The sequence below is a fragment of the Thunnus albacares genome, chromosome 13 (assembly GCF_914725855.1).
Source record: "Thunnus albacares chromosome 13, fThuAlb1.1, whole genome shotgun sequence".
NCBI lineage: Eukaryota > Metazoa > Chordata > Actinopteri > Scombriformes > Scombridae > Thunnus > Thunnus albacares.
Window position 1 is genome coordinate 12,909,646 of NC_058118.1, and position 27,311 is coordinate 12,936,956.

Here is a 27,311-nt window from a genome sequence, read left to right on the forward strand (position 1 = left end):
ACTTGGTTGTCTTTTTTATGAATAAGAGAGGGAGTGCAAAAAGCTACAGGCATTTCATCAAATCTGTCATCAGTACAATGCAGCATAGATGCACGTCTCCATTTTTTCAAGTAGTAGAAATCCTTGTACAGCCTGCTTGACCTACATAAATATGTTTTTGCTGGTGATGATATTATAATTCGTACAACTCTACCATCCATCTTATCTTATGTCAAGACAAATCACAACAAGTTTCTGTCTGTGGCTGGGTTTACGTGCATAGTGAGTCTGATAATAATTAGTTACGGAAGTGAAAAGTAGGCTCCTTCATTTTGTGCCAGATGCTTTTTATCATGTTCTAACACCTACCACACCTTTATAATTGAAATAGAGCTACTTAAATAATTCAGCAACAAAATGTTTAATAGAATTCAGTAGTCAGAGGAGGAGGTGTTGAAGCCTCAGACAACCTCAGCTTCGAATTCAGCTGTGATCTTCCTTCATATAATTGCTCTTACAAAGTAGCTTTTTGGTTTGCTGATACAAACAGCAACTGGGAACTGGAAAACAAATCAGAAAGCCAGCTAAAGCTGTCTCACTCTTCATTCATCTGACCTGTAAATACAGTGTTAGAGTGCCTATAAAACACCTATTAATCTATGCATAGAGAAACCCTATATATTGTGTAAAAGTGCACTGATGGTCTCAAAACATGGCTAATTGAAACCACAAATCAAAAATAAGTCTTCTGAAGGCTAGTTCTCAAAGAAATATAATTCATATTTAAATAATTAAGTTGAAAGCAATCCGAAGATTGAACTTTTAAAATAGCTGGTTTTTATGTTGTAAGTGTATGTTTCACTTTAGGCTGCCATACTGTTACAATGTTTGGCAACTACTATACAAGCTCCCTTCTTGGTATCATGTTTTATTACTTTACTACATCAACAGAAAACAAACTGACATCCCTTGCAAGAAATTAAATCAAATATAACATTTGATGTCTGTCGTTTGGCCACTTGTGTATGATTTCGCCATTCATCTATCTTTCTCTTGTGCCTCTCTGTTTATGTTTCTCTCTTTGTAAATTAGTTGGATAGTACATAAATAACATAAGTGATATTAAAGCAAAATTTCCATCCATAATATGAATGGCTGACGACCAGTGTCAGTTGCCCAGATTGGGAGAAGTACACTGAATTCGAATTACGGTGTCCATCTGAAAGGGTGTAACACCTCAAGCAGAAACAATACATCAGCAGTAACACAGACATCCCATTGGTCTCCTTTCTCTCCCCACCTGTTGAGGTGCAATACAGTATTTACTCTTATTTTCCCTTGTTTGAGCTACCAAATCATGAGAAACATCTTTTTGGCTTGCTAGGTGTCAGCCCATTTGCCAGAATAAAATGTTGGCATTGTACATTTCTGCAAACCACGCATACATTGAATCTCTATGTTTCAATATGTTTCAACATTTCTATAATATGTATCACAGGGAAAGTGACGTCATTCAGATGACATCTATATGAGTTGACTTTCATGTTAGGAAGAGGCAGGTTGGGTGGTTGGGTAGAAGGTTGGTTGCAGGGACCACTGTGCGAGACCACTGCTTGCTTCCTGTTTCAACCGGCAAAACTGGGTATTTTTCGTTAGACGTAGGGACATTTGCAGCTGTTTTTCTAGCGACAAAACTGGGTCTTTTAACTCAAACCATGACCTTCTCCTTACCCTAACCAAGTGGTTTTGTGCCTAAACCTAACCAGACCTTAATCACAATGTTGTCACAACATAAAACATAGCTAATTATTCAACCTACAATGGCCATTTAATGCGATTTTAAATGACACACGAAAGAGAAGGAGTCAATGAGAGCCAAAAGGACCCAACCGTGGTGAAGGGCGAACCCAAACGAACAGCCAAGAGCAGTTGAACTAACTGTACTAACGGCCCTTTCACATTACATGAAGTCATTTCATTAACTGTAAATGTAAAAATAATGCTTAGTGGAACAAACTTTTAGTTCTAAAGGTTTTACCGAAATTGGCCACTTGTGTAACATACTTTTCTTTTGTACATCTGGTGGCTGCCAGGCAAATATCAAGGAAATTATTCTTATTCAGTATTTGCATGTGGCTTTTTGTAGCACAGTTGGGACATTGAACACAGTGGTGACTAAAGTGTTCAAAAATACTATGAAAACTACCTGAACATAAAGCTCATTTACTAAGAAGTGGGTGAATGCTGTGGATTTAAATGAAGACCTTTTGTAGCATAACTAGGGTAGAAAATGGTCATGTTACTTTTACAGATTTACACAAGACTACTATTGAAAGGGAAATCATTTGATAATTAGATAAATAATAAGTATAAAGTAAGTACCAGTTAAATAACAGTAATGAACTCTACTTAATAAAAAGTTACTGTAACCACTATTGCAAAAGAGCAAAGAAACGTTGAAGCCACAAAATCGTTCTCTAGATTTTGTAAAGGCAATTGAAGCAGACCTCGGTTAAACACCTGGTAAAGTGTGAGGAGATGACTCTGGACTCAGTTTTGGCTTTCCATGTTGGTGATTTTAGCACTCAAGGACATGGTAAGAGCTGCTTGAGCGCAAAGATGTTCACACTTTGTAAATTACAGTAACTTGTTGTCATCCAGTTATACCAACCATTATTTCATGTACAAAACAATGACTGACACTAATTTACACCATAGTTTTAACTGTTGTTAAAACAACCAGTTTGAAATATGGTTGATCTGAAAGTCGGGCAAAACTATATGGCCATAAATATTATATAAAATCTCTATATTCTATCACAAAATTAAGTCACTGTGTTAGTTGGCAGCATGCCCTAATGCAGTATGTTGTGTGCTGTGTGTCCATTTTTGATACAGAACTGCAGACATCTAGAGAAGTACTCCAGTTGACATTGAAGAACTGGATTGCTCAGTCAATAAGAAAAATGTCCTCACTGTGGAGGAAAACCTTTTCTGTGGTAGTGACGGAGACAATCATGTTGACCGTGGCTGATAAAATATTTGGCTCCAGTATTCATGTCATCAAACTGTCAATGGAGTCCAGTTCTGCTTGTAAGAAAATATGAATGTTTTTGCCTAATTCACCCACAGAAGTGGCATTTATGATGGCTTTTTGGCTTTTCTGCCGTGTTCATTGGTTCCTGAGGGATTGGCAATCAGCTCTATTTGGAAACAGTAATTGTTTAAATTCCACTTCACTTCAGTGTCCTTTGAACTTTTATTGCAAATGACATGGAGTTTTGTTGATCTTTTTGCAAGCCTACACAATTCAAACTTTTGAAGAAGTGGCAAAAGGTTGCAGGTTATACTCTTCACTGTGCAACCACATATAATCCAGAAAAGATTGGAATTTCTGTGAAATTCTACTACAGAAAAATCTGTTTTCCTTAGTTTCAATGAAAGAAAAGTTCTATAAAATTAAATTTGTCTGGATGTCTGGGTAAAAAGATAAGGATTGACCAAATCAGGAAAAGTAACACATTAGTAGCATTTCTGTAGAGTTTAGTGAGAGAGAAGTAGAGGGTTTTGAGTCATATATAAACAATGCAACAGCTAATTATTTGGTGAAAGTACATTGGTTGTGGTGGGAGGCTGTTGAAATGATCTCTTTGAACAGATGTTGTGTTACAGTGACTAGTGTGCAGTGTCTAAAGACCATTCCCACATGCAAAACCCATTTCTCTAGCTGTCTCACCATGTAATTTGTCTTTTGACAACGTGCAGTGAAGTGACATAACACCAGAGTAATCAGGGATACTTTGTCTAGGAGGGAAAATACAAAGGCATGCCTCAGATTCCTTTTCTAAGCTCCTGGAAGTAAAACAGAAATGTTAACTCAATATGAGCAATGCATTGTTAATTCATCAAGTGACTTTGTTGTTGAACCTCTTTCTGGGCCGAGTTTTCCAACTGTTACCCAAGGCATGAGCTGTTGACACGGCGGATAGGCTTCTATTCTCAAATTTGGTTTTTATAGTCCATGTCTGCAGCTGCCCCTCCGCTTCAAAAAGAGAGAATCAGGCTGTTGTTGAGGCAAGGGTTTATCATTTCTGTCTGACACTTTTTCCACTGGTGTAATGGAAAATGAGACAACTGTTAGTGTCCAAGAAATTATTTCATTTCCAATTATATAAAAAAAAAACATTAATCACAATTAAAATGAACATGATTCATGTCAAGTACAGTTGACCTTGTACGTCATGTCAGTCAAACTATCTACTGTATGATGCTCTGTTTTTCACATCTGTCATTTCAAAGATGAATAACTACCGTATATCACTAACCACGCTGTCAGAGTAGTGTCTCTTATGATTTCTGGAAGGTTTAGAGGCATTTGTTTTGATAATTTATTTTGTGCAATGCAGATAAAAGAGACAGTATTTAACATTGACATGAAGACTAATCTCTACGGAAAATGATGTTAAACATCTGTGTTTTGAAGCTAGAGTGTCTGATGGACTCCTGTGTCTTCATTATAACTGTATCCTGTAGACAGAGCGGACCCTCAACACATCTGGCTTACTGGGTTGATGAGAAGTGCAGTCCTGTGTTTCTGTAAATCTTCCAGGCAAGGACAAAGCTCGTTTAATTTGCTTGGCAAGGACAGACCTGTGTCCAGGCGAAGTACTAAACATTTTTCTTTATGGTGCAACCTCATTCCTGCTGTTCTCTGACTGACAAGGCTTTCCTCGGGCGGTGTGCTGGGCTGAGTCTGGCAGAGTGGAGTGTGTATGGAAATCATGTACAGTAGTTCAATTATACAGGCTTGGGACCATGGACTTTGATAAGTATATACAGTAAACCACATTTCACTTTCTCCATCTAAACTGACCTCTGATTAAAACATGGTACATGCATAGATACAATCTTCATGCAGGGTTTTGAAAGTTCTGTTCTTTAAATGTTGTCATTGAAGATGGAAGTTGACAGCCAAGTGATGGATTGGATTCAAATAAAAGTTTTCCTGCTAAATTATATTTGTAACTAAAGCACAATTCATGAAAATGTGATAAAGCTGTTTATCAAACATATCTTATGGTATTCATGAACAAACCATGTTGTTACAAAACATTGTGTTAAGTTGAACAAGAACATTTGCGCAAATAAACTCCTGTCCATTACTACTAACGGATACAATGTTTGGTAATTTTCCATTAGCCAGCGTAATGTGAAAATTAGGGAGATCAGTGGACTGTAGGTCATTATGCAGCCTGTTTTTTTTAAAAACCTCATGTCCCATACAATACATTACATTTGTTAGATTACAGAAGATGTTTAATGAAGAACACCTGGAGCATCAAGAGTCTCATGTTCAGTGCATGCTCTTGCTGGAGGCAACTGATAAACCCATACCGCTTGCAGAGTTGATTTTAAATGGCGATATACAATTCAGCCTGTATAATTTTATGACTTTCAGCAAAACCACATTTATGCTTTGCTGTATAAATGAGGGTTTTATTGTCCCAAACCCTTTTGGGACAGTAAAATCTTGAACAAACTGCTCGAGAAATCGCAGCACAAAGATCCATCTTGAGAAAAAACTCATTAAGGTTACTAAGTACCACAGTACAAAGGCACATCTGCCTCATTTCAGAATCTTTGTCTTTATTTTCCAAATTCCATGAATATCATCAGTCACATTTTCCAACAGGAAGCTGTTCACAGATAAAAGTCCACTGTCTAACCAGCGGCAGAGTAATTTTAGTAACAAATAGCTGCTATTGAACTAAAAATACAGGCTTTTCCATTGATCTGTGTTGCATGTGGTCTATTTTAAATGTGACATTTCACTATCTGTGATTCCAATGGAAATCAAATGTACATCAGACACACACCTCCCTTAGTATATGTGTTGTGCAGTACCCTAGAATAATCAAACCTACTTTTAACGGTGATTGGTGCTCTTTAACTGGGCAAATTAATGTTACTCAACTTTTGGATTTAAGCAATTACCACCATTACTTAAGTGGGCAAAAAATGTCAGTAAACGTCAGAGGTCTTCAGCTCTTTCAATGATCGCTCTAATATCACTGTATGAATTAAGCTAACACATAACAGCACATATTTCAGAAGTAATCTAGACAACATCAACAATGAGGGGCATCGCCCTTTAAGTGAAACAATGAAAAGATACAAGGGTGTGTACCTGAGAAATCATTTCCAGAGAGCTCAAATGGCTGGACCTGATGATATGTGACCTCTGGCTCCTGTCATGAGTATTAGAGCAAAGTGACCAGAGGTAGCACAGCAGACTAACATACTCACAACCAACCAACAGAGAGCTTTAATATCCACATCTACCGGATTGGTTGCATGTGAATACTGTGAACACTGTTTTGAATACCTCCTTCAAATTGCAGAAATTATGACAGTGACATTTTCACAATAGCTAACTTATATGTTTTTAAATTATTTTTTATAGATAAAACATAAGACGCTATTTGTCATTGTAGGCGTACAACAAAATTTGGTAACTCTCTTTGGTAACTCTCAGAGACCAGCAGCAATAGAAAACAAGGTAAAAAATAAGATAATAAGATGAAAACGAGATAATAAAAATGTATTATACAACAAGTTAGATAGTTAAAAACAATACAGAGACATATGGGCATAGGAGTAGTGTCCTCTATCTCTATACTGTATAATACATAAAAGGCACTTATGCATGGCAGGTAAACTGTAACAGAGCAGTATAACAGCGCAATGAACAAGGCACTTATTACAACATTGATACATAGTAGTATGAAGATTTTACATTACAGATATAATATGTATCGTATGTAATACAGTGCTGGAGTGCATTAGCAACAGGTGGGGGTTGAGAGAGGTGAACTTGGTAATATTTACAGTCTTCAGTCATCAGCTATGGGAGGGTGGGGTTTGATGAGCACAATTTATGGCCAAACATTCTTACCTGAACTTTGTAAGTTGTAGATGTATATCACATTGGAAGTTGCAATGGTAAATTTGAAGTGTCAAAATGCTGTTTTTGATGCAAACCTGTAACTGTGCCCCAAATTCATCACAACTGTCTGCTTAAATCCACAAAGAACATGAAAAATGCAGCATCATTAAGGTTTTTCTTTCTGTGCAGACATGTCGCCTTTACCAGGTCAGTGAAGTAGGACAGTCTCTCAAAAAAGAGGACAACGGGGGATAAATTTGGTGCACCTCTATTTCTATGTTTAATTGAAGTCATTACCTATGTATACCTCATTTTGCTTGTCATGCTTTGTTTGTCTTCATTCTGCTGTCATCCTTTAGAGGTGATGCACAGCAAACAGCTGTAATTTGGAGGACTACTCAGTTCAATGTATACATGAAATTGTAAATGTTACACATGGAGGAAGGGAGGGGGTGTTTTTGTGTAAGTGAAAGGGAGAGAGAGAGAGAGAGAGAGAGAGAGAGAGAGAGAGAGCGTGAGTGAGAGGGGGGCATCTTGGCCAGCCCCTGGTTGACCCTTGTTCACCCCTGCTCTCGTGCTCCGCCCTAGATGAGTCTTCTCCTAAACATGTGTGCAGCTGTCAGCTGGAAGGTTTGTGTGAGTGTTTGTTGTGTGTGCATGTATGTGTGCGTTTGGACACAGATCATTTTTCACATTGAATAAGAAAAAAAAGTTGCAAGAAATTATGGAACATTTCACGCCGAAGTTTCTTCACGTATAGTAAACATTAAAACATTTAGTTGGAACACTGTTTGAAAGTCACACACTTACTGCAGTCTGCTTACAGGGTAGAAGACTACAGATACACAATGACACAATTCCATCACCAGTCATGACTATAGCAACACAGCTCAACATTACACAAAAATTGTAAAAAGTGTCAAAATCTCCAGGATTTGCAATAGACTTGAACAGGGTTTGCAGGTTAGCACAGTACTGTAACAGATAAAAGAGCGCTTTCTTTTTGATATACTGTCATCACAACAAACGTCTTATCATAGTGTCAAAATATTTTCTTGTTTAGGAGTTGCTTTTAATTGCGCATGGGTTTGCGGTTGCACACACATAGCGTTTGTGTTGCAGTCGGGTTGCATTTGTGAACAGATTTTCTTCATCAGCTTGTGGATGTTTGCTAAATATTGCCTCAGGTGTTTTTATAGCAGCAAAGCCAGAGTGAAATTCAGCCTGTTTATTAGTCTGAGGCAAAGTTGATAATCTGGTGACAACATCTGGTGGTCACATTAGAGAATTGTTGGCTCAGTCCATAGAGGGATGACTGGCTCCATTGCTGTCTGTCTGTCCTTCTTTGTCCTGCTGTATCTCCTAAAACACCCAACATGCTATTATACATGAACTGTGCAAACTAAACTGTGATCAAGTTTCTGTCTGTACTTGTTAATAACAAGCAGTTTTTCTCTTTCTCTGTTTTCTAGCTTCGGCTCCAAAGTTAAAACCGATGAAGAATCCATTAATAGTGGACGAGGGAAGCAAGTTCACAGTTAAGTGTGAGGCCACGGGGAGCCCTGTCCCGACCTACAGATGGTTCAAAGATGGCAACGAGCTGAAGAAAAGCAAAAAAGTCAGAATAAAGAGCGGCACGTGAGTACAAATCAGCCATGTCCTGTGAACCTACACAAACAATGTAAGATGAGAAGAGAAATATGTAGGTACTCCTAATTTAGAAATTAATATCAATATAGTAGAAATTACAACAATTATTTTATATTTAGGATTATAATAGCTTATTACATTGATATATAATGATTTATACAAAATCTAGTCAAGTTTTGCTTAAAGAAGTACAATCAGTGGCTAATACCTGCTAACTTTAGCTACATATTGTTGTGTGTATAACTGACTTTACAGAGTTAGTTTGCTCACTTCACTTTTGCTACTGCTACACTACATTTTCGCATATTGCAGATAAACATTTCGGTTATTTAATCAAAAGAGTAAAATAAGACATACAGTACATGCACAATACCTCAAACAATAGTTGTTTCCTACTTCTGGTCCCATTCCATGTATTAAGAAAACCGAAGACAAAATTGATCATCTAGCACATAAGCCAAAAAAGTCTTCTCACTTCCTGGTCCTCTTATAACGGTTTTCCATGGGGAGAATGGGCCACAGGAGATTTTTTTTTTTTTTTTTTTTTGCAGTACCGCAGTTCACCACTGAGGCAAAATGGCAGCAAGGCTAACTGGCAGGGCTGTATCCAGCTCTCTAAATAATGCATGGTCCTTTTCCACTCTCTCTCAGGTCAAGTTGGCTAATAATGATGAAATTAAAGCAACTGAGTCAAGAGAATCTCTGAAAAATTTAAAAGAAAAACTTATAGAGAAAAATGTAAAACAAATGTAGAGAAATTCACCCTGCTTTTCTCCTGTAATCACCCCTTGTGGCCACAGTGGCTGCTGTTGAGCGAAAGTTACACATGTTCACTTTTGAGGAGAAAATACATAACAGCAAAAAAGAGCTTAAGAAGACTGTATGGAAGTAAACCCTCCCACTGATGTAAGGATATTGACATAGGGTGTAGCTATGAAACCAAGAATCCCTTTAATAATATGCTAGGTAGCTGTAAGACTTGGTCCTATGCTTTTCTCATTGTAAGCAGTTTTTCACCTCCAAATTTGGCCCCAGAGTAAGCGATTATGTATCCCTATCAAAGCAGGGAGTTGTTGCCATGCTGCTGCTTGCCCTGTTGTCTGCCTCTCTGTCCCCCATGTTTCCACTTGTTGCGTTTCCATGCTATTTCCTCCCTGCCCTGATTCCCCTGACTCAGCTGTGCGAGTGTTGTCTCCCACAGGAAAAACTCCAGAGTCCAGATCAGCAGAGCAAAACTGGAGGATTCTGGGAATTACACATGTGTGGTGGAGAACCCGCTGGGAAAGGACAACTCCACTGGCACTGTTAACGTCCAAAGCAGTGAGTACAGAATCCTAAGCAACACGTGAAGTCACACAGATGCACTGGCTTTGTTGTTGTTGTTGTGACTGTTCTCTTGCCAATTGATAGATCCAAAGGAGCCATCACAAACAGCCATGTAACAATGGTAACACGCATGAAGAACAACTGTCCACACATGTGACTCTTGCACATTTATCAATGGAACAGTGTGTTGTATTTGGAGGTGAACAGACTTTAAATGCAATGTACTGTGTAAACTCTCTGTTTTTCATTCACTGCATTCTGCTGACAATGTGAAATCCCACAAAACTAGAGATGCACAGTGCTTCAACCGTAACTAGCACACAACAAAAGCAGCAGCAGGATATAGAGTATAAAATCTAAAACATAGCTAAACAGAATATGAAAGTTGTCTACATCTTCAGAGTGTGTGATAGAATCTAACAGGCTCGTTCAGTAGTGGTGTGTGTGTGTGCATTGCTGAATTTTTGCAAAGTACTGTAGCAGATGAAAGAGTTTTGATAACAGCTGCTTCCATTTGGTGGGGTGGTGAGTTTGTGTTTGTTCCAAGCGGTGCGGGTGGTGTGTGTGTGGCTGCTGTGGGTAGTATATTGTCTGAGTGGATGGAGCCAGTGTAAAAAAAAAAAAAAAACGGAGATATATAAGGACCATACAGAGCAGATACAATTCATGTAGCTTTGCTTTTGCCTCTTTTCAAGCAAGGACTTGATGTTATCTGGTGTTGGACTGTCAAAGAACTATACGGCAGGTTGTCTGGCACACATGAGTCAGAAACAGCTTGATGTGTTTGAGGAACTGCAACTTCCTGCTGGCACATTGAGTTCACCTGGCTGCTCTATCTGAAGACTGCTGAATAATGTCTCGGGACTTTTGATACTGTGCAGACAAGGAGCTGTGATGTTGAACAGAGAGTCAGTGCAGATAGTGTTTTTTTTGTTTGTTTGTTTGTTTTTTTAATTGAACGTGCATGACGACATATTTGTGGTATTGCAGGTGAAACGTATGTTCAACATATAGGCTGCGTATGAGCAGGGTTAGTGATGCAATCCGAGTCATATATTCACTTTACTTTCACTGCTTTTGAAGAATCAGTGAGTTGAAAATAACGAAGAATGTTCCTCATATCGCCCCACAGAGGAGATACTCTCGTTCTCATTGCTGACCTTGACAGCCGGATGATTCCTGTAGACATCCCACACCGGCATGAGAGGTGTAGCTGGTGAGGAAGAAGGGAGGTACCGGAGTTTAGCCATCACTCAGTGTCCTTGTGTTCACATTCAGGCACAATAATCACTCCCCCTTCTCTCTTAACATTCGTCAAGGCCACCTTTTAGTGCTATTGTTTATGGTTGGCAGACTTAAGCTGAGCAGCATTATTAGAGTAGCAGCTCTTTTCAGATAAAGAAAGGGCCCATTGTGTTTGAAAACACAGAGATCGTCAGTGGTTCCAACATGCAAGTTTGATTTCCAACAAACAATTGTGCAGAAAAGAAAGTCATCCATCTTGTATTTAAATGGGGCTGCACATTGTCTCTTTTTATTCTCTGACATCTAAAAAGCTTCAGTTGAGTTTTATAGCCAGATCGTGTGACTTATACTGTACGCTTGTTATGACACTTGGCTTTATTCCAGTGTAATGATATATATCTCTTTACTCATGAGTATGTAATATTTAAAGGGTCAAGATTCCATGCCCTCGACATAGAGCGCTCGCATGTATGAAAAATTAATTAGTAATCGCAGGGAAACAGTCATGTTTATTGGCAATTATATAAAATAGGTTAAGTCGTGCTCTACATCCTGCAAAGGTCAAGGGGGATCCCTGGTGGTAGCACCTGTTTGCCTGAGTGTTTAATGAAGGCTTATGAACATGTGACTAGTGGCCCTTGAAACTCTATATAATGATCTTAGCAGGCAAAAGTTCTGTAATACAACAGTATCAAAGAAAATATAATATTACAAAGCAATGAGCAAGTGGGCCGAGTCGCACAGTAGTCACAATGGATAAAACATGACTGAGCAATGATATGGTGCACTAGACAGTGTTTTCACTTACAGCACGCACTGTTTTCCAAGTAAAACATGATATGCCGACATCTGGTGCAAAATATGAGACACCTTTGATAAACAGGGCGTTAATACTCAAACCTGATGTTAAAGCACTTGACTGTATATTTTTGCTCATTACTTTTAATCTCATACACATTGGCGCATTTTTTGTGAATGCGTGCGTGTAAACGCAACAGTGTTCTTTCTGTGGCTGTCTGTCAGCACAGGCATCTCCTTAAAGGGATATTCAAACAATGGCATCACTGTAGGTCCTATCGTGTGCCATGATCACTGGATGTCTGTTTCCATGTGTTTTTTGTTTGTGTATGTGCGAATGTGTTTGTTCGCCGTTCAATAAAAAAGTCCCATTGTGTTACAACAGCACGCCTAGTTCCGTCATGCTTCAGGGGAGAAGGCAAGACAGGGCGAATCAGGGGTGGTATGTCCATAGGCAGGGGGAAGGCTTCACTAGAACTACACATGTCAATAAAAGGAAATGGCAGCAAGGAGTGCACATTGCTGGGATTATCATATACTGATGCAAGGCTGAAATTGGCAGATGTTGGGTATACAAGACACATTTTGTTTGCAGGGAATGTTTGTGACAATAATGGGCTTTCTCTGCCTATGAAAAAGGTTGGATTTTAAAAAATAATGAATCAAATGTGCTAGTTGCTGCAGAGGACATGTAATTCATTCAGGACAAGAACCGCTTTTCCTCCTAAGGTCATAAGAGAAATGGCTATTGTGTTAAAGGGGCTGCAGTGGAGTATGCTTGCCTGCTGCAGTATGTTGCCGAAGCAGCATGTAGCCGCAGTATTATCTGTGTATGTGTGCCTACTAGGGAGGGAGCACGAGGGGAGGGGTGCAGATGTAGATGGACAGAGAGAGCAAAAGAAGAAGAGAGCGTGGATAAAGTGGTGGTGGGGAGGGAGGGGTGTGGGGGGGGTGACAAAATGAGGGAATGCATGACAGAAAGCAGACAAAGACATTACGGTAGAGAGCGAGAAGAGGATACAGATAGGGGAAAGAGAGACAGACAGACAGGGGGAGAGTGAGAAAAGTATGAAGAGGAGGAAGACAAGAGCCTGCTGTGTTGCAGAGGAGACTTTCACACCCATTTTAGAATGCAGTTAGCGCTTCCTAGCTTTGTCCGAGGCACCTTCCTACTGTATCTGATGTCTACAATCAGGTGCTGGAGGGTCTTTTTCTACCTGTGTTGTACTACTGACAGTATCAGCGTGTATGCATGCTAACAAAGCTTGAACCTTCTTTATCAATGTGAAGTCTCAGGGGAAAATGTAATCATTCGAAATATCGGCTTTCACCCTTATTTGGACAGAAGGAAAGTGAAAGCTAATGATCACAGATAATGAAGTCCAACAGCAGCACAGGAGCATCATCTTAACCCCTCTAACACGAGATACAATGTAGCACATGGCTGTGCCTGCCTGCCTGCCTGCTGTCTGTTCTGGTGGAGGCAGACTTTGGGAAACCATCACTCAGCTCCACCACATGGTGAATTCAGGCCACCACAACGCAGCTCGGCAGCTCACTCAGACTCCTGCACTGTATCAGTCAGTCAGTTGATTTAACTCATTATTGTGTTTGTGTAAGTTGGAGAGTAGTGGTGGCTCTTGATTCATTTTTAAATATTATTTATTCATTTATTACCCTGTGTGTGTTTGTGAATGCAGAAAACTTGATTGAATTCTCCTTTGCATTTGCAAGGTTTGTGATGTGTTTAAACAATAATACAGAAATTCTGTCATGAATTTTTTTGCTGTACAAAACAAAACAAAACATTGTATGAACGAGTTCAAACACAGGTAGTTTGAGTTGCATGCCATCAATTTCATAAGGAGTGCCAGACAAATCTGACAGTCAGCTCGGAGGTGTGATGAAATAGAAGTTTCCTTTAACATTGCGTAAATAAGAACTGCTCAATTTAATGCAAAATACGCCATATAAAGCAGTATGTTGACAGGAAGGATCACTGCCACTTGCCGTAAAAAGCGGAAAAACATATCAACCTTTATTGATACTACACATAACAGCTGGTCAATACTCCAGTCCAGCCGACCCATATCAATATTTGTGCAGCAAGACGAATGCGACAATCTCATAACTCTGAGCCACGTTGTTGTGGAGCGTTGTCTGCAAACTGCCTTAGGCGGGAAAAATTAACTGGCCTGTTCAGGTCAGAACCTAAACTTTAAGTGAACCCCTCATGCATTTTAAAGCACGCAGGACATTGTGGCTTCATGTCAGCCAGTTTGCGGTTTGCCAATAACAATGAATGATTGGACGTGTGTGGGGAATTTACTCATGTGTCTTTGTTTGACCAGCAGAAGAGAAACGTGCACTGTCAGCTGATTAAGTGCCAGTTACTGTATAATTATTCATCGCAGATGGTTGGATGTTTTTGCTGAGTTGAATGTTTAAGTTGCTTGTTATCACTGTTTCTGCCTTAAGACTCATTTAATAATCTCTCCTTCTCTTTGGCTGCATTTTAGCTGCTTTGGAGGTTTGAAACATGTCCAATCAGTGGAAAATTTTTAACAGCCTTTTCTGAATCCTCAAGACTGTCCTCCATGTTTTATTGTTGACATTTTGCCAACTTCGTCATTGTGGGGACCAGTATACAGCACGTGTGTATGGGTGTCTCCTGGTGGTCTAATATCTTATGTCCTTTTAGCAGTTTCTGTAACAATTGCTGCCTTTTCTAGAGTGGTGTTTTCAGTCTCATGCCCAACCCCCAAATGTAGGACCAGGGACCATTTGTTGTCCATGTGGTCTGACCTCTACCCTGTAATCAGTCTGGCATGGTAAGACCTGCTGGCCTTCTGCAAAATGGTGTAGTATATCATCGACTGTTTTCTATAAGGCCAGTGTGAAGGAGCAACACTAGTCAAAGTTTGCTTGGCTCCACGTGGCTTCAGATTAAGGCCTCCCATTATCCTACAGGCTGCTGTGTTGTGATAAGCGCTTGTGAGGCAGCCATGTGTCTACAGGCTGCAGGTCACATCCTTGGGGGGTGCTGTGCACAGCTCCACTGAGAGAGTGTGTGAGCGTCCAGGAATGTGTTGATGGAAATCACAGCTGAACATATGATTGCTCCAACCTCAGCAGTCATGCTGGGGCCCACCAGCAACAATTTCGTGCATGCACGCCCACATGCAGGCCCACACACACCACACACACACACACACACACACAACCACACATGCACGTACCTTTACATGTTTTCACTGCCCCTCCTGAAGCCAAACACAGTCACCCCTGTCAACAAAGTAATGCTGAACTAACAAAAAAAATACCTTATAGCTTTAGCATCTCAGTGATACCATGGTATCCTCAGTTTGTTGAGATACAGAATTTATAAGGTGTCCCATAGGCACAGTAGTTTGTTCCATCACATCCCACACGTGAAGAATCTGACTTCAGGCCATTGCCAACTTCCATGTATCATGGACAATGTTAACCTCCTTAGCATTGCAAATTATTCAGCTTAAGAATCCATAAAGAATATATCAATTGATAACTTTAAACACATTTGTTGATACTCTAAAAGAATAAAAGTGTGCATCTCATTTGTAGTTATGTGGTACTCACTCTATCAAGGGACCTAAAGTATGTTGGAAGACCAGACCAACCGCAAAAGAAGATCTGAACTTGATAAAAAAAAATCACAACTTTTTTGCATTTTTAGTAAGCAGTAAAATCACCCATCAATCGAAATTTAAACAGACGTTTCCCATTCCAAGAAACCCGCACCCAAGTTTTACTGTAAGTAAAATAAAACAATATTGTTGTGATAATTTCAACCATCAAAATATTGATTAATCAGTCAGTTTTTACTGTTATTCTTAGTTGTCAACATTTCCGTGAAAAACTAGACTGTTTGCGGCCTATTGTCACATTTTAGCGTAGACATTTGAAGTCTTTCTCTTTCCGATGTGGTATACTCAGGTTCATCCCACAGACAAGTAGTGAAAGAGAAAATCAGAAAATGTTATGTTACGCTTTGACTCATGTTGTATACAGTATGATTCAGTAACACTGTAGACTCACAGAAAGCAATTACAGTATTTTATGAGTTTTTCAGGTTAAATATTACAGAGAACATAATCTAATAGTAATAAACATAAATCGTACCAAAACGCCCACATCTTTTTTTCTGTTTCCTTCCAGTAAATCTTATTATCTGTTCTACGTAAATGAAACATAACAGTAAGCACTACTTTGAAATGTATAAACAACAACTTCCTTCACTCCTTCTATGTCTCTCTTTGGTCTGCTTACTAAAAATGTACTCACTCTTACTACGCAAGCGACAAGATAAACTCACCTCTATTGACGTTAAAGGATGTTATTTGTGGCCGTGGCTGAATGTGGAGTATCTATAAGCCTGTCAATTCTATTGATTGGTGTGGGTAAGCAGCAGCGGCAGCCATGTCTGAGAGGAACAGGCCTTCACATCTGCCAAGTGTTGTGTATTTACAAGCCACTGGAGAACAGCTTGTCAGGCTCTGTGGATCAAGCCGCTGTGCTATTAGTCATGCCCACTTTTTCAAAATTATCTTCAGTCCTGGGGTCTTGACAGGCATTCCACCGAGGTGGCCGTCTGATTGCACCAGAATCTCAGGTCTTGTCACTTGGCGTGTTTGACCATAAAATCAGGATCTAGTTCAGGCTCTGTGGAGCAAATAGGATGTTGTAATCTAAAAGACACACACAGCACGAAACAAATTGTTGTTAGCAAGCAGATTGTGGTTTTGAAATGCTGCTGAATGTGTGCCATTTCAAATTAACAATGATTTAAGGAATTGATCCTGTTCTTGGCCTTTGAAAACAAAACAACAAAGTGTTTTAACAAGTTGCAGTCACCCTTGTTAGCGCAAAGTCCTCACTTCTGCATGGTATTCATAACAGACCTCCAGTCTAATTTATAATATCCCAGAGATATAAAAAAAATCTGGATCTTTGTTGCTCTAGCTTACAAGTGTTTAAACAGCTTGCGTATGTGTACGCCAGCTTGCCACAGCACAAACAAGTAAATGAAGAAGGTGGAAATAACTTCTCGCTCGCAGTCAAACAAACAAGAGGTCAAACACAAAAAAGGTCAAAGATTTAAATGAGCAATATCCGAGCAACGGCGCCACACTTACCAGAGAACACTTTAAAATTTAATGAATTCGTTATTTTCACAGTGCGTGCTAAAATTACATCAACTGACATGAGATTGTTTGTAATTCCCTCTGACATCACGTCTTACCACATGACAGCTGGAGCGTGTCAGAGTTCAGACCCTGTTTTGAAGTTCACTCGCAATAATGTTTAGTGCTTGAGGCGGCCGCAAAAAGCGTCACTTCACCCACGCTGAATTTGTTTTTGTTTACTGTTGGGGCCTTTCTGTATTAGTGGGCAGCATCCGGTACAGTGGGAAGATCCCGAGTAAATGGGAGAGAGTTTATGTCATGAGCGGATGAACACCCACGACAGCGTAAGCACACATCATGCACTCATGCAGCATCGCTGAGCCATCGGGACACGGCTTGTGATGCTGCAAATGGGTTCAGTGTACGCACACAGCACAGGACTGAGGAAGACTTGAACTCTACACTTTGAATATCATCCAAAGGAATAATAAATCAAAAGGAAATACTAATTCAGGATGAATATCAAGCAACTTAGGATACTTCAACAGAAATTTCTATGAGGCTTAGCAGGTCATTGGGTGCTTGTAATGTCTGTAAGAAAAGAAACATCTCCATATTTCAGCTGCTCTTTGGCATCTAGGTGTTCATATTTTCATAAGCTTTTAAGCCTGGGCACTTGTGTTTTGATTATGCCTGTAATTATTATATTTGGTTGCACTTTATATGTGCACCGGAGCAAAACCTCTGCAGCTACTATGAGGCACGTTCCTAAACAGTGATTCAAATCAGAATTAGAGTACATCATTTTTTAGATATGTGGTTTCTTGCAAAGCATCATAACATTTTATTGAGCAACTCCAACAACCTCAAGTTACTGAAGACCAGTGATGTTAGGTGGTTGACACATAAAACATAAATCATCTCCCTAATATGTCAGTAATTCATTGCTCTTTGACAAGAGCTATGCGCAATATGAGTTACTGGCCTTGCTATGTACGTGCAAATGTGTTACAGAGGAGACAGCTGCTGAATCGTATCATTATAATACTCTGAATCAGAGAGAAATTAGTAAAAGATATGAAATGACTTAGAGAAGTTTCTCAAAGTATCATTATGTCTTGCTTGCTCTTTTAATACACTTTAATCCCATCAATCCAACGTGATAAGTGGGCAACCTCAATGAAATCGTTGCAAAAACAACTAAGTTATTGCAAATCAAAACACATCTCACTTCTTAGGATATCCAGTAATCTCGCTGTGTTATGTGGGACAGTTAAGCCCTCAGTGTGAATGAGTGAGGATATTGCTATGTGTGTGGAAGGAAGCAGCTGTTACACTTGAAAAGCTGAGTGATGTGAGCAGGAGGTGACACGAGGTTTTGCTGTGTGTGTGCAGGGCTTTGTTAACTCTTACAGGGCCCGGGACAAAACTTATCTGTGACTTAATTTAATAGCATAATAAAAGATTCCCTTTCAGCCTCCTCCCCCCCAGCTGTCCTGGTGGTCTTTGCCTGATGGTGACCCTAACTGCGGGTGACGGTGCAGGATTCCGTTTTAACTTTCCAAATAACTAGCAAGCAGTGAGGTTTTTTGCTAATGCTTTGAAAGAGGGAAAAATCATTGCCTGAAACTCTTTCATTGCGTCATAAAGGCTTGTTTGTACTGTGTCAGTGATAATTTGCAGTTGCTTCGAAATCCAGTGAATAGAGCCAGCACACTGAAAATGGTTTCGTGAGTAAACTATTGTTCACTCACATCAAACAAAATCCCTGCTCCTCCCATTACTTTGCATCTTTCAGAATAGGATGTGAGCAATCCCGGGTGTGTTCGCACGTTTTAAGGTTATCTTTGAGCACAAGAGGAACATATACTTACCATTCCATTGCTTAAAGTTCAGGGGCGCAGTACTGTAGTTTGGTTGCCACAGCTGTCTTTCATCCTAAACCTCCCATTACTCCATCACACTGCTTCCTTTTGTTGGTGATTTTGCAACTGTATACATCACGTCCTGTCGGGGTGAGTAAGTTCTGTATGAGTAGCCGGTATGAAGTTACCATCAGCAGCGTGGACGCCATTTCCTTTCGAGTGTGTAGGTGTGAACTGTGGACAGAATAGACCTCGCTTTAATCACCAGTACACTCACAGTGAACTCATCCTTTAGTATACAAGAGCGCTGGCAGCCTCAAACAAAACAGCAGTGCTCTGTCGCCTGTTTCCAGGACGTACATCGAGTGTAGGTGGTGTGTGTGTATATGAGTGAAGGAGGGCTGCAGCACACACGTATAAGCAGACTTTCAGGGAATAGCAGAGGGAAAACCTTTAGTCCTAGCAGCTGGCCACTAGCTGTGAGCACAAGACCCAAATAAGGAGCTGTGGTATATGTCTTCTGTATCTGGTACAAGGTTGCAAAGTCTGCCCTTCCTCAGAAATGAGGGCCAGCTGTTGAGGATGAAGGACGATGAAGACATGTGGAAACTTCACATTTTGTCCTTGAAAGTGATGAGATTATCTAGTTTATAAAGTTTTATAATCACTTTTGACATCTTTGGCAATATGGCCACTTGTGACATTTAAGTGTCTGTTTTTGTTAATGGATCTGCAAAACAAATTATTCAACAACTAACTTGTTGAAGTGAGAACGCTTATTCCCACATAAGGCCTGGTAACCTGTCTCTCCTTCCAAAAACAGTCTAGTCTTGATGCTGCTGGTGTGCAATCCTGGAACAAATAGTGCCCCTTGGTGGTGTGTGCTTGAGTTTAAGCCAGAAAACAAATAATTTAAATAATCAGTCAAAATATTTCAAACTTTCAAGCTATTATTCTAAGAGTTTGTGTGATTACAATTAAATCAGAGTAGCTGTCTGTGATAAGCAGTGATAAGAAATGATGACGCTTAACTTAAATCATTCAATACAAGCAAGTCGCCAGATTATAAATGTGTTTACTTTGATAAGTGCATATATACACTGTGATCAATCTCTGTACGGTGGCAAAACAGCACCAGCAAACACAGACAAAATGAGGACTAATTTTTGAGGGCACGCAAGTTTTGGTTTATCTGTAATAATACATATGAACATACAAATATAACTTAGTTATAACTTTGACTCGGTACAGGTTGCATCACTAATTTGTTATATCAGTTGGTGAGAAAGAGTAACAAAACAGAAACGAGTTCATATAAAAATGTCATAATGTGGTCACTGAACTGCTCAGGTTAAACAGAGATGGCACCAGGCTGATTGGATGACCATACATGTCCCACCCAGAGACATGTGGTGGGATTCCCCTTTTACTAGAGTGATCGGGTTTGTTTGTGATTTCTTTATTTTTTTTCTGAGCATGTTCATCCATGTAGGAGTAAATTGGCAGCGTCATTGAAAGCTTTCTGCAGAAGTGTGCTCTCTCTCCTCCTCACCTTTTTGCTACTCATCTGTGATTATAGTGGCCATACCTACTGCATAGTACCAGTTGGAAAATGGTGTGAGCTCAAGGATGCAGAAACGATAAGTTTCTCAGGTCAGGGTGAGAACATGACAGCAACAGGCATCCTCAGACTCCAAAAACAATGAAGCAACAGTAGTGGGGAAACCACCCTGAGCCTGAGCTACTTCTGAAAAGAGAGATCAGGAAACAGCCCTGTCTGGGAGCGTGCCGTGGAAAACGCCATGTGTCACACTGTTTCCAACCGCACACATTCTGGTGTCCACCAGCGGCCATTCCAGCACCCGTTTCTGCACCCGCACCATACCCTGCCCTGCTTAAGTGCACTTTGCTTCTTTGCAGTGCATGAGCAGCTGTTGTGCAATAACACACTGGGCTGCTCTTTGATTTCACTTCAGTGCTGAGACGATTGAGGCAGGCAAGACCAGGCATATCAGCTATGTGACTGAAAAATGGAAATAGGAGTCAAGAATATAAAAGAAGACACACTGGTTGTGGTAGTGGCAGTCTTGTAGAAGAGTGGGTGGTAGATTAATGTTCCTGGCAGGCTCCATTTTGTTCACTTCTAAACATTCCTGTTTCATACTGAAGGTGTTTGAATTGTGGATAATTTCCTATTGAAAAAAAGCTTTAAGTGCACTCTCATTCATAATGGCTTCTTTCGTGCGACCTACCTACAGTAAATAGTAATTTAATTCCTCTTTGGGTTTGACATGAAATCTCTCTTGCTCATTTTGAACTACGTGCAAAATGCTTGAATACATAGATGCTGGATGTTGCCATTGACTGGGTGTGCCTATACTGTATGTGTGGAAGTAGGTGCGTGCTTGTTTTTTGTTGGCTTTGGCAAGCTGAAATATGTTCCAACTTAAGATCCTGTCGACAAATCTTCTTTTCTCAACCCTCCTCCTAAATTACTGCTCTATCCATCCTTTTTTCTGGCCTTTATTTCTGTTTTTTTTTTTCTTTCATTGTTGCTACATTTGTCAGCACTTGATCTCCTTTCAAATTGTGTTGTGATTTTAAATCTGTAAATGAGAACATGCGTGCCATTTATTATTTAATCAACGAAATTCAAACACCAGCGTCTTTCATAAGCAAGCTGATCCTCCTTGTAGCTTATGTCTGCAAGCAAGGTCCCGACATGTATCTTGCTTTGTTATTGGTGTAATATGTCTTTGGATCTGGTTTCTACTAAACTACTCAATACTACAATATAAGTAAATGAAACCCGCATATAAAGCATTTTCTTTCCTCTTCTGTCATGCATGCATCATCTTTACTCTCACTGAACATCCTCATTCACCACATCAGACCCGGCTGTCAACAACATCATATTGCACCGAAACCACACTTCCCAATCTGGCAGTTTGTACTTTATCCTTATCTGTTAATCTTATTTATTCATTCCATTTAGAACAAACAGGTTTTGCAGAATGGCAGAAGGGGAAAAAAGTAGTCAAGCATAATGCACAGTCCACACAAGTGTAGCAAGAATGCATGCAATATGAATTGGCCTCTAGTATAGAGATAAAAGATCTCGGTCCCAGCTGTAACAGGAGACATGTCAGACATTCCCTGCCAAGAGTCGGGAGGTGAGGGGAGGGGAGAGGGGGGCATTCACTGCTTTTTTTTCTGGTACATAAAACTGACTTTTGGAAAAGCATGTCTAGGTGGCAGAGCTATTACAGATACTACCCTCTTTATGTGTCTGCTGAAGGGTCTATACTGAAGACGTTTATCATTTTCCCAGATTTTTATGGTCTCGGGTTAAATTTGTCTCCTTGTTTGAATTGTGATGATTTACATGATCTGATAAAAGAAAGAGTTAAAGCCCTCGTGTGGTACTGCAGTATGGTGCCACCTGTTGATACAGTACAACCAAACTAACTCCTCTATTTAGGTGATATATTTATTAAGTGGATTTTTTTGTCACATATAACAGTTGCGCATGTATCTAATGTTAGAAAAAGTTCCTGTACATTTTAAACATAATTAAACATTTACATGGCCGATAAATTGTTCAATGAGAATGAAAATTTTTTGGCTCTTGGTGTCCCTTTAGCTTCCTTGCTTCACTGCAGAAATGTATTATTTTCAGAGATGGACACCGTCTGCACACTGTTCTCGCTCACTGACATACTCCCAAATAGGGTATATAATTTATACTTTTTATCCTGATAACATTGCTTTTAAGAGTGAAAACATAAAGGCATAACAAACTCCAGATGTAACCGATCCACCACCAGTTGAATAACTGCCTTGGCTTCCTCCCCACACAGAGTCAGGTTCTGTCTTGTGTTTTGAGATGGCTCTCTGTTCAATTGCAGTGCAGAAGTGAAAAGGATTAAGCCAGGCTGCAGTAAATTATAAACATTTGTCATAAATTAAGAGGACATGTGTATAACTCTGCACCATAGACAGGCCAATGAAAATGTATTTCATTACACAATTCAGTATTTGGGGCTGGGTTGTGAGGTGCAGCGCAGGGCTAAGATCCAGTGCGAGCCCTTTTCTGTTTGCTGCATATGCGCAGGGTGCCTCAAGAGGAAAAAACTGTGCAATAGGGACCTCTCTTTTCATTTTTACGATTTTCCTAGAATCCTTTGGAGAGTGTGGAAAGACAGGCATGTTTATGAAGGTTTCCAGATGGTCCTGCTTGCACCCCCAGCTTTTCTTTTCAGTTCTTGGGCCATGAAGGATTAATCAAAGTCAGTAGTAAGGGCTGATGGCTAAACACTGTGGCTCTCACTAACCCAGAGGAAACCTCTCTTCAACTCCAACTCAGATTCAGCCCTTGGGCTACAGGACTGAGGAAAGTTGAAACCTGAGGTTAAAACCCAAGCAAACTTAACTAAACCATGGCAGAATAAGCGCAGATAAATGAACTCTGCCCCTAACTCCGTTTAGCAGAGCAGCTGATCTCCTCCTTGGGTTAAAGGAATTTGTCTGCACCATCCAGCCAGGAAAGCAGAGTCAACCTTGACGAATACACCTGAACTCTGGTCCCCAGTGCGAGGTGGGGGATTGTGCAGCGTGACTGTAGAGAGACAGCACCATATGGCATGGCAAAGAAATGCACCAGAACAAATTGGTGGAAGTTTAGTCATTTAGACTTACATATTTATGGATTACATGTTACATGTAACGAGTAATAAATGAAGCTTGGTGTCATTCTGGTCGTGACTGAGTGACTGAATGCATTTTCACTGTAATGCAAGACGAAAAGAAAACATCCAGAGGCCTTTGATCAGGCTAACGTCTCTCTTTTATCAACCATTTTTAGCCTCACCATTAATGTCTTGTCTCTTGTGCTTAAGTGTAGATAAAAGTGCTGTCTCTGGATAGAGGATGACAACCAATAAAAAAAACAACTCAAAATGGGAATAAGTAAGAACAAAAGTCTTAATTTTAAAATAAGACAAAGCTATTTTAGTTAATAGTGCAGCCCTTAATTATCACTTCAAACACCATATAAAAAAAGCAATCCTTCATTTGACAGGACTAACTGGAGCAGGTGGAACAGAGGAGCTCTGAAGTGACAGAATATATGTCTGGATTTGTTAGTAAAATACATGTTTGAATTACACTTTCGGGAGGTTTGCTGTACACACTGACACAAACATATATTACTGATACATGACAGTGCGATGTACTTTCTCAGTTTTCTTTATTAGACACGTGCAAAAACGTTGCCACCCCGAACAGCTGCTCTCTCATGGCAATGATGAATATGTACAGCATTTACTACACATGTTATCATGCCAACTGTCAACAGAAATTGCTGTGGTCTGTTCACAGCAGACTCACTAGATGTTTGCAAATGAGTCCACCCTAAGATCAGCCATTTGGAGTCAACAGTATTCACACATAATAATATTGCTTAGATAATATGAAAGCAGAGTAACTCATAAAATGTATATTCACATCGGTTAGCCTTCCTTATTGTATGTGCACTGTGTGGAGATTTCAGTGTTGACTGATATAAAACTAATGCAGTTTAAAATTTATGCAATGAAACATTTAAAACAAATGCAGAGACATTTAAAAACTGGAAAAAAAACATAATCCACTGAGCAATATAAAGCCTTTTGATTGACAAAGACCACATACAGTCAAACACAGACAAAGAAAAAACATGTACTGTATGACTTATTCGAAGATTGAAGTTAATGTTATATATGTAACCCACACAGAAGCACCAGTGGCTGTCAGAAACAACATAAAATTAAACATAAAACACAAAAATTGCCCCAGTGGGTAGCTCAACCGACACAGGATGTTATAAACAAAGCTCTAGCTATTGAAATCTTTTATTTAAACCCTCATAATGTCTAAGATTATGTTAAACTAGCAAAATATTGGTGCACCAATTTATTTCTGTGTCATGAAATAATAGTAAAATAACATCCACTTCTGTCAAAGGACAAAATATAAAATAAAGTGATTGAGTTGTCCAAAATGTAGATTTTCTGTCGGAGACCGTCTACACTAATTTAAAGGAGAAACGTATTCTCACAGTGTTCAAAAGTTATCTTGTAAGCTTTAGTACACCCACATAACAACAGTAATTTCAATATAACTCTTTAACCACATCACACAGCCCTGAATGTGATGATCTTCTTCTTGTATGTGTATCTCTAACCATGTCAATAATTTTTTAGGTCTTGTCACTAGTTTTAATCTCAAGTAAACATGTAGTGCAGCCTGAGTAAACACTGAATTGGCTGAACCAGATCACCTCAGAGAGAAAACACTGTTCTTGTTTCATCACTGGGACAGGGTCTGTGTGTACTTCTCCTTGTATGGCTCGTCCTATAAGTGGGAAAACTACTACCAGAGATGTTTGTGGGTTTTCTGTCCTTCTAGTAATTTTGTGGTTTGTCATGTTTAAGTGCAGTAAACCTCAAATGAAGGGGCCAGAAGGAGTTCTGCGGGTCACTAAATATCTTGTTTGTTCCTCGTTAGTCGAGGTTGTGAACATTGCAAGACTCAAGCCTTTTTATGTCAAAATATCAACAGACAGGGTGAAGTATGGAGAAAAAAATATGTATTTGTGTTCAATTACCCAACACAAACGTGGGGATTCACCTCTTCCTAAAATGCATAAATCTGGCTTTGCAGTCGGTAGATGGAGTTCCAATTTATTACACAATAATATTGATTCTGAATAATGATTTTGCAGTAGAATGTAGTTCATTGGTATGGCAAAACATTACTTCAGTGTTACAACATACTGTATATTCCCAACTCGAGGTGGTTCAGCATCAAATTAGCAGGCTCTTGGATAGTACAAAATCCAATAAACACTGGACTACTCTCTTAACTTTTATTACTTACTTTATTACTTATGACTTTTAAACTCTTCAGCCATACCAGATGGATTTGAAATCCTCGTAAATGCCACATTCCAACCTTGGCTCTTAGAAATTAAGAATATATTGTACTAATTAATTAGCTTTCCCAAGTACATTTCGCAGGGATAGTAATTGCTGCCAGCTTAACCTACAGCTGTGAGTGCATAAACATAACCTGTAAAAATGCTGAAACATGTTTAGCTGCTTATTTACATGCTTATTTTTATATTGATTTGCAAGAGCTCATATTTTGGGGAAACAATTGAAATATGTTGTTACTGAACATTTTGCTTAGATGTTCAGTATCAATGTTTTGTGACTTGACAAATACATTAATCAACAAAGTTTCCTCATTCTAATAAAAAAACCGTAATCCAAATGACATTACTTTCCTCTGAAAACATATTTGCTGTTGCATATTAGGAGTATATTGCGCAATCATAACTAAAAACACATAATTATATACTGGTGGAAATGCCAGCAAAATTTTATGCTGACAAAATCAGTTACTTTCTAGTAAATTCATCTTAACTTACAGTGATAGTTCCAGTATTTATTATGAGGACTTGCGTGGCATTCAGACACCACCGCTGGCTGCAGATGAAGATGGGAAATGACTCTCGTAGCAGAGAGTCCATGGCATCTGCCTGAATATTTTACTGCTGCTCAGCAGGTTTTTACATACTTTTGTCAAGTTTTACAAGTTTATTATAAAACCTGAAGTTGGTGCACATGTGTGATTTACAAGTGTTCGGTGCATCATTTTAGTTGCAGTTCCCTCCCTCCTGCCTCCAGCTGTTTGAATCAGTGCAGCCGTATTTTCAACTTTAAACTTGACATAATGATTTGGATTTGATGGATTTGCAGTTGTTGATAGTGTTGCCTTCAGGATTTTAGGTGTCCTAAATAGGCTTTTGTGTCCAATAAGAACCAGAACTTTTCTTGCACAGGCTGTTCACATCACTCTCTACCCATAAATATGATGAATATGATCACTACTTAATATAAACATTGTACTGAGTTGTGTTTACTCTACAGATTACAGTTTTTATTGTGTACAGGCTGTGTAGGCTCCACAGTCATATACAGGAAGTTGTATTATATGGTTTTGTTGACAGTGTATGTTTTATAATTTAGATAAGGATAATTTAAATAGGATAAGTTTGTACAAAATATGAGTTGAAACCAGAATTTTCCACCAGAATGTGTCTGCTATGAGAGAGTAATTGTAGGAAAGAAGAGAGGACAGCAGAAAGAAGGAGGAGAGGATAAGAAAATTGGGACACTTGCCGTGCAATGTCATAGATTGGATGTCAGTTGATGACTGGAGGCCAATAAATGTTCTCAGATGGATTGTTTTCGTTAGTAGTGGGATATATGCCATTTTTTTTAAAGCCACTGA

At 39.4% G+C, this 27,311-nt stretch overlaps 1 protein-coding gene across 3 annotated transcripts in view; it reads left to right on the plus strand.

The window, feature by feature from the left end:
- LOC122995517 (pro-neuregulin-2, membrane-bound isoform-like) overlaps nt 1-27,311 on the plus strand; it is a 53,111-nt gene that overhangs the window by 4,439 nt on the left and 21,361 nt on the right. For all 3 annotated transcript variants that reach the window (XM_044370803.1, XM_044370802.1, XM_044370804.1), the window contains exons 2-3: nt 8,398-8,563; nt 9,777-9,895. In XM_044370803.1, the coding sequence (XP_044226738.1) occupies nt 8,398-8,563; nt 9,777-9,895 (285 nt within the window). The remainder of the gene's footprint in view (nt 1-8,397; nt 8,564-9,776; nt 9,896-27,311) is intronic.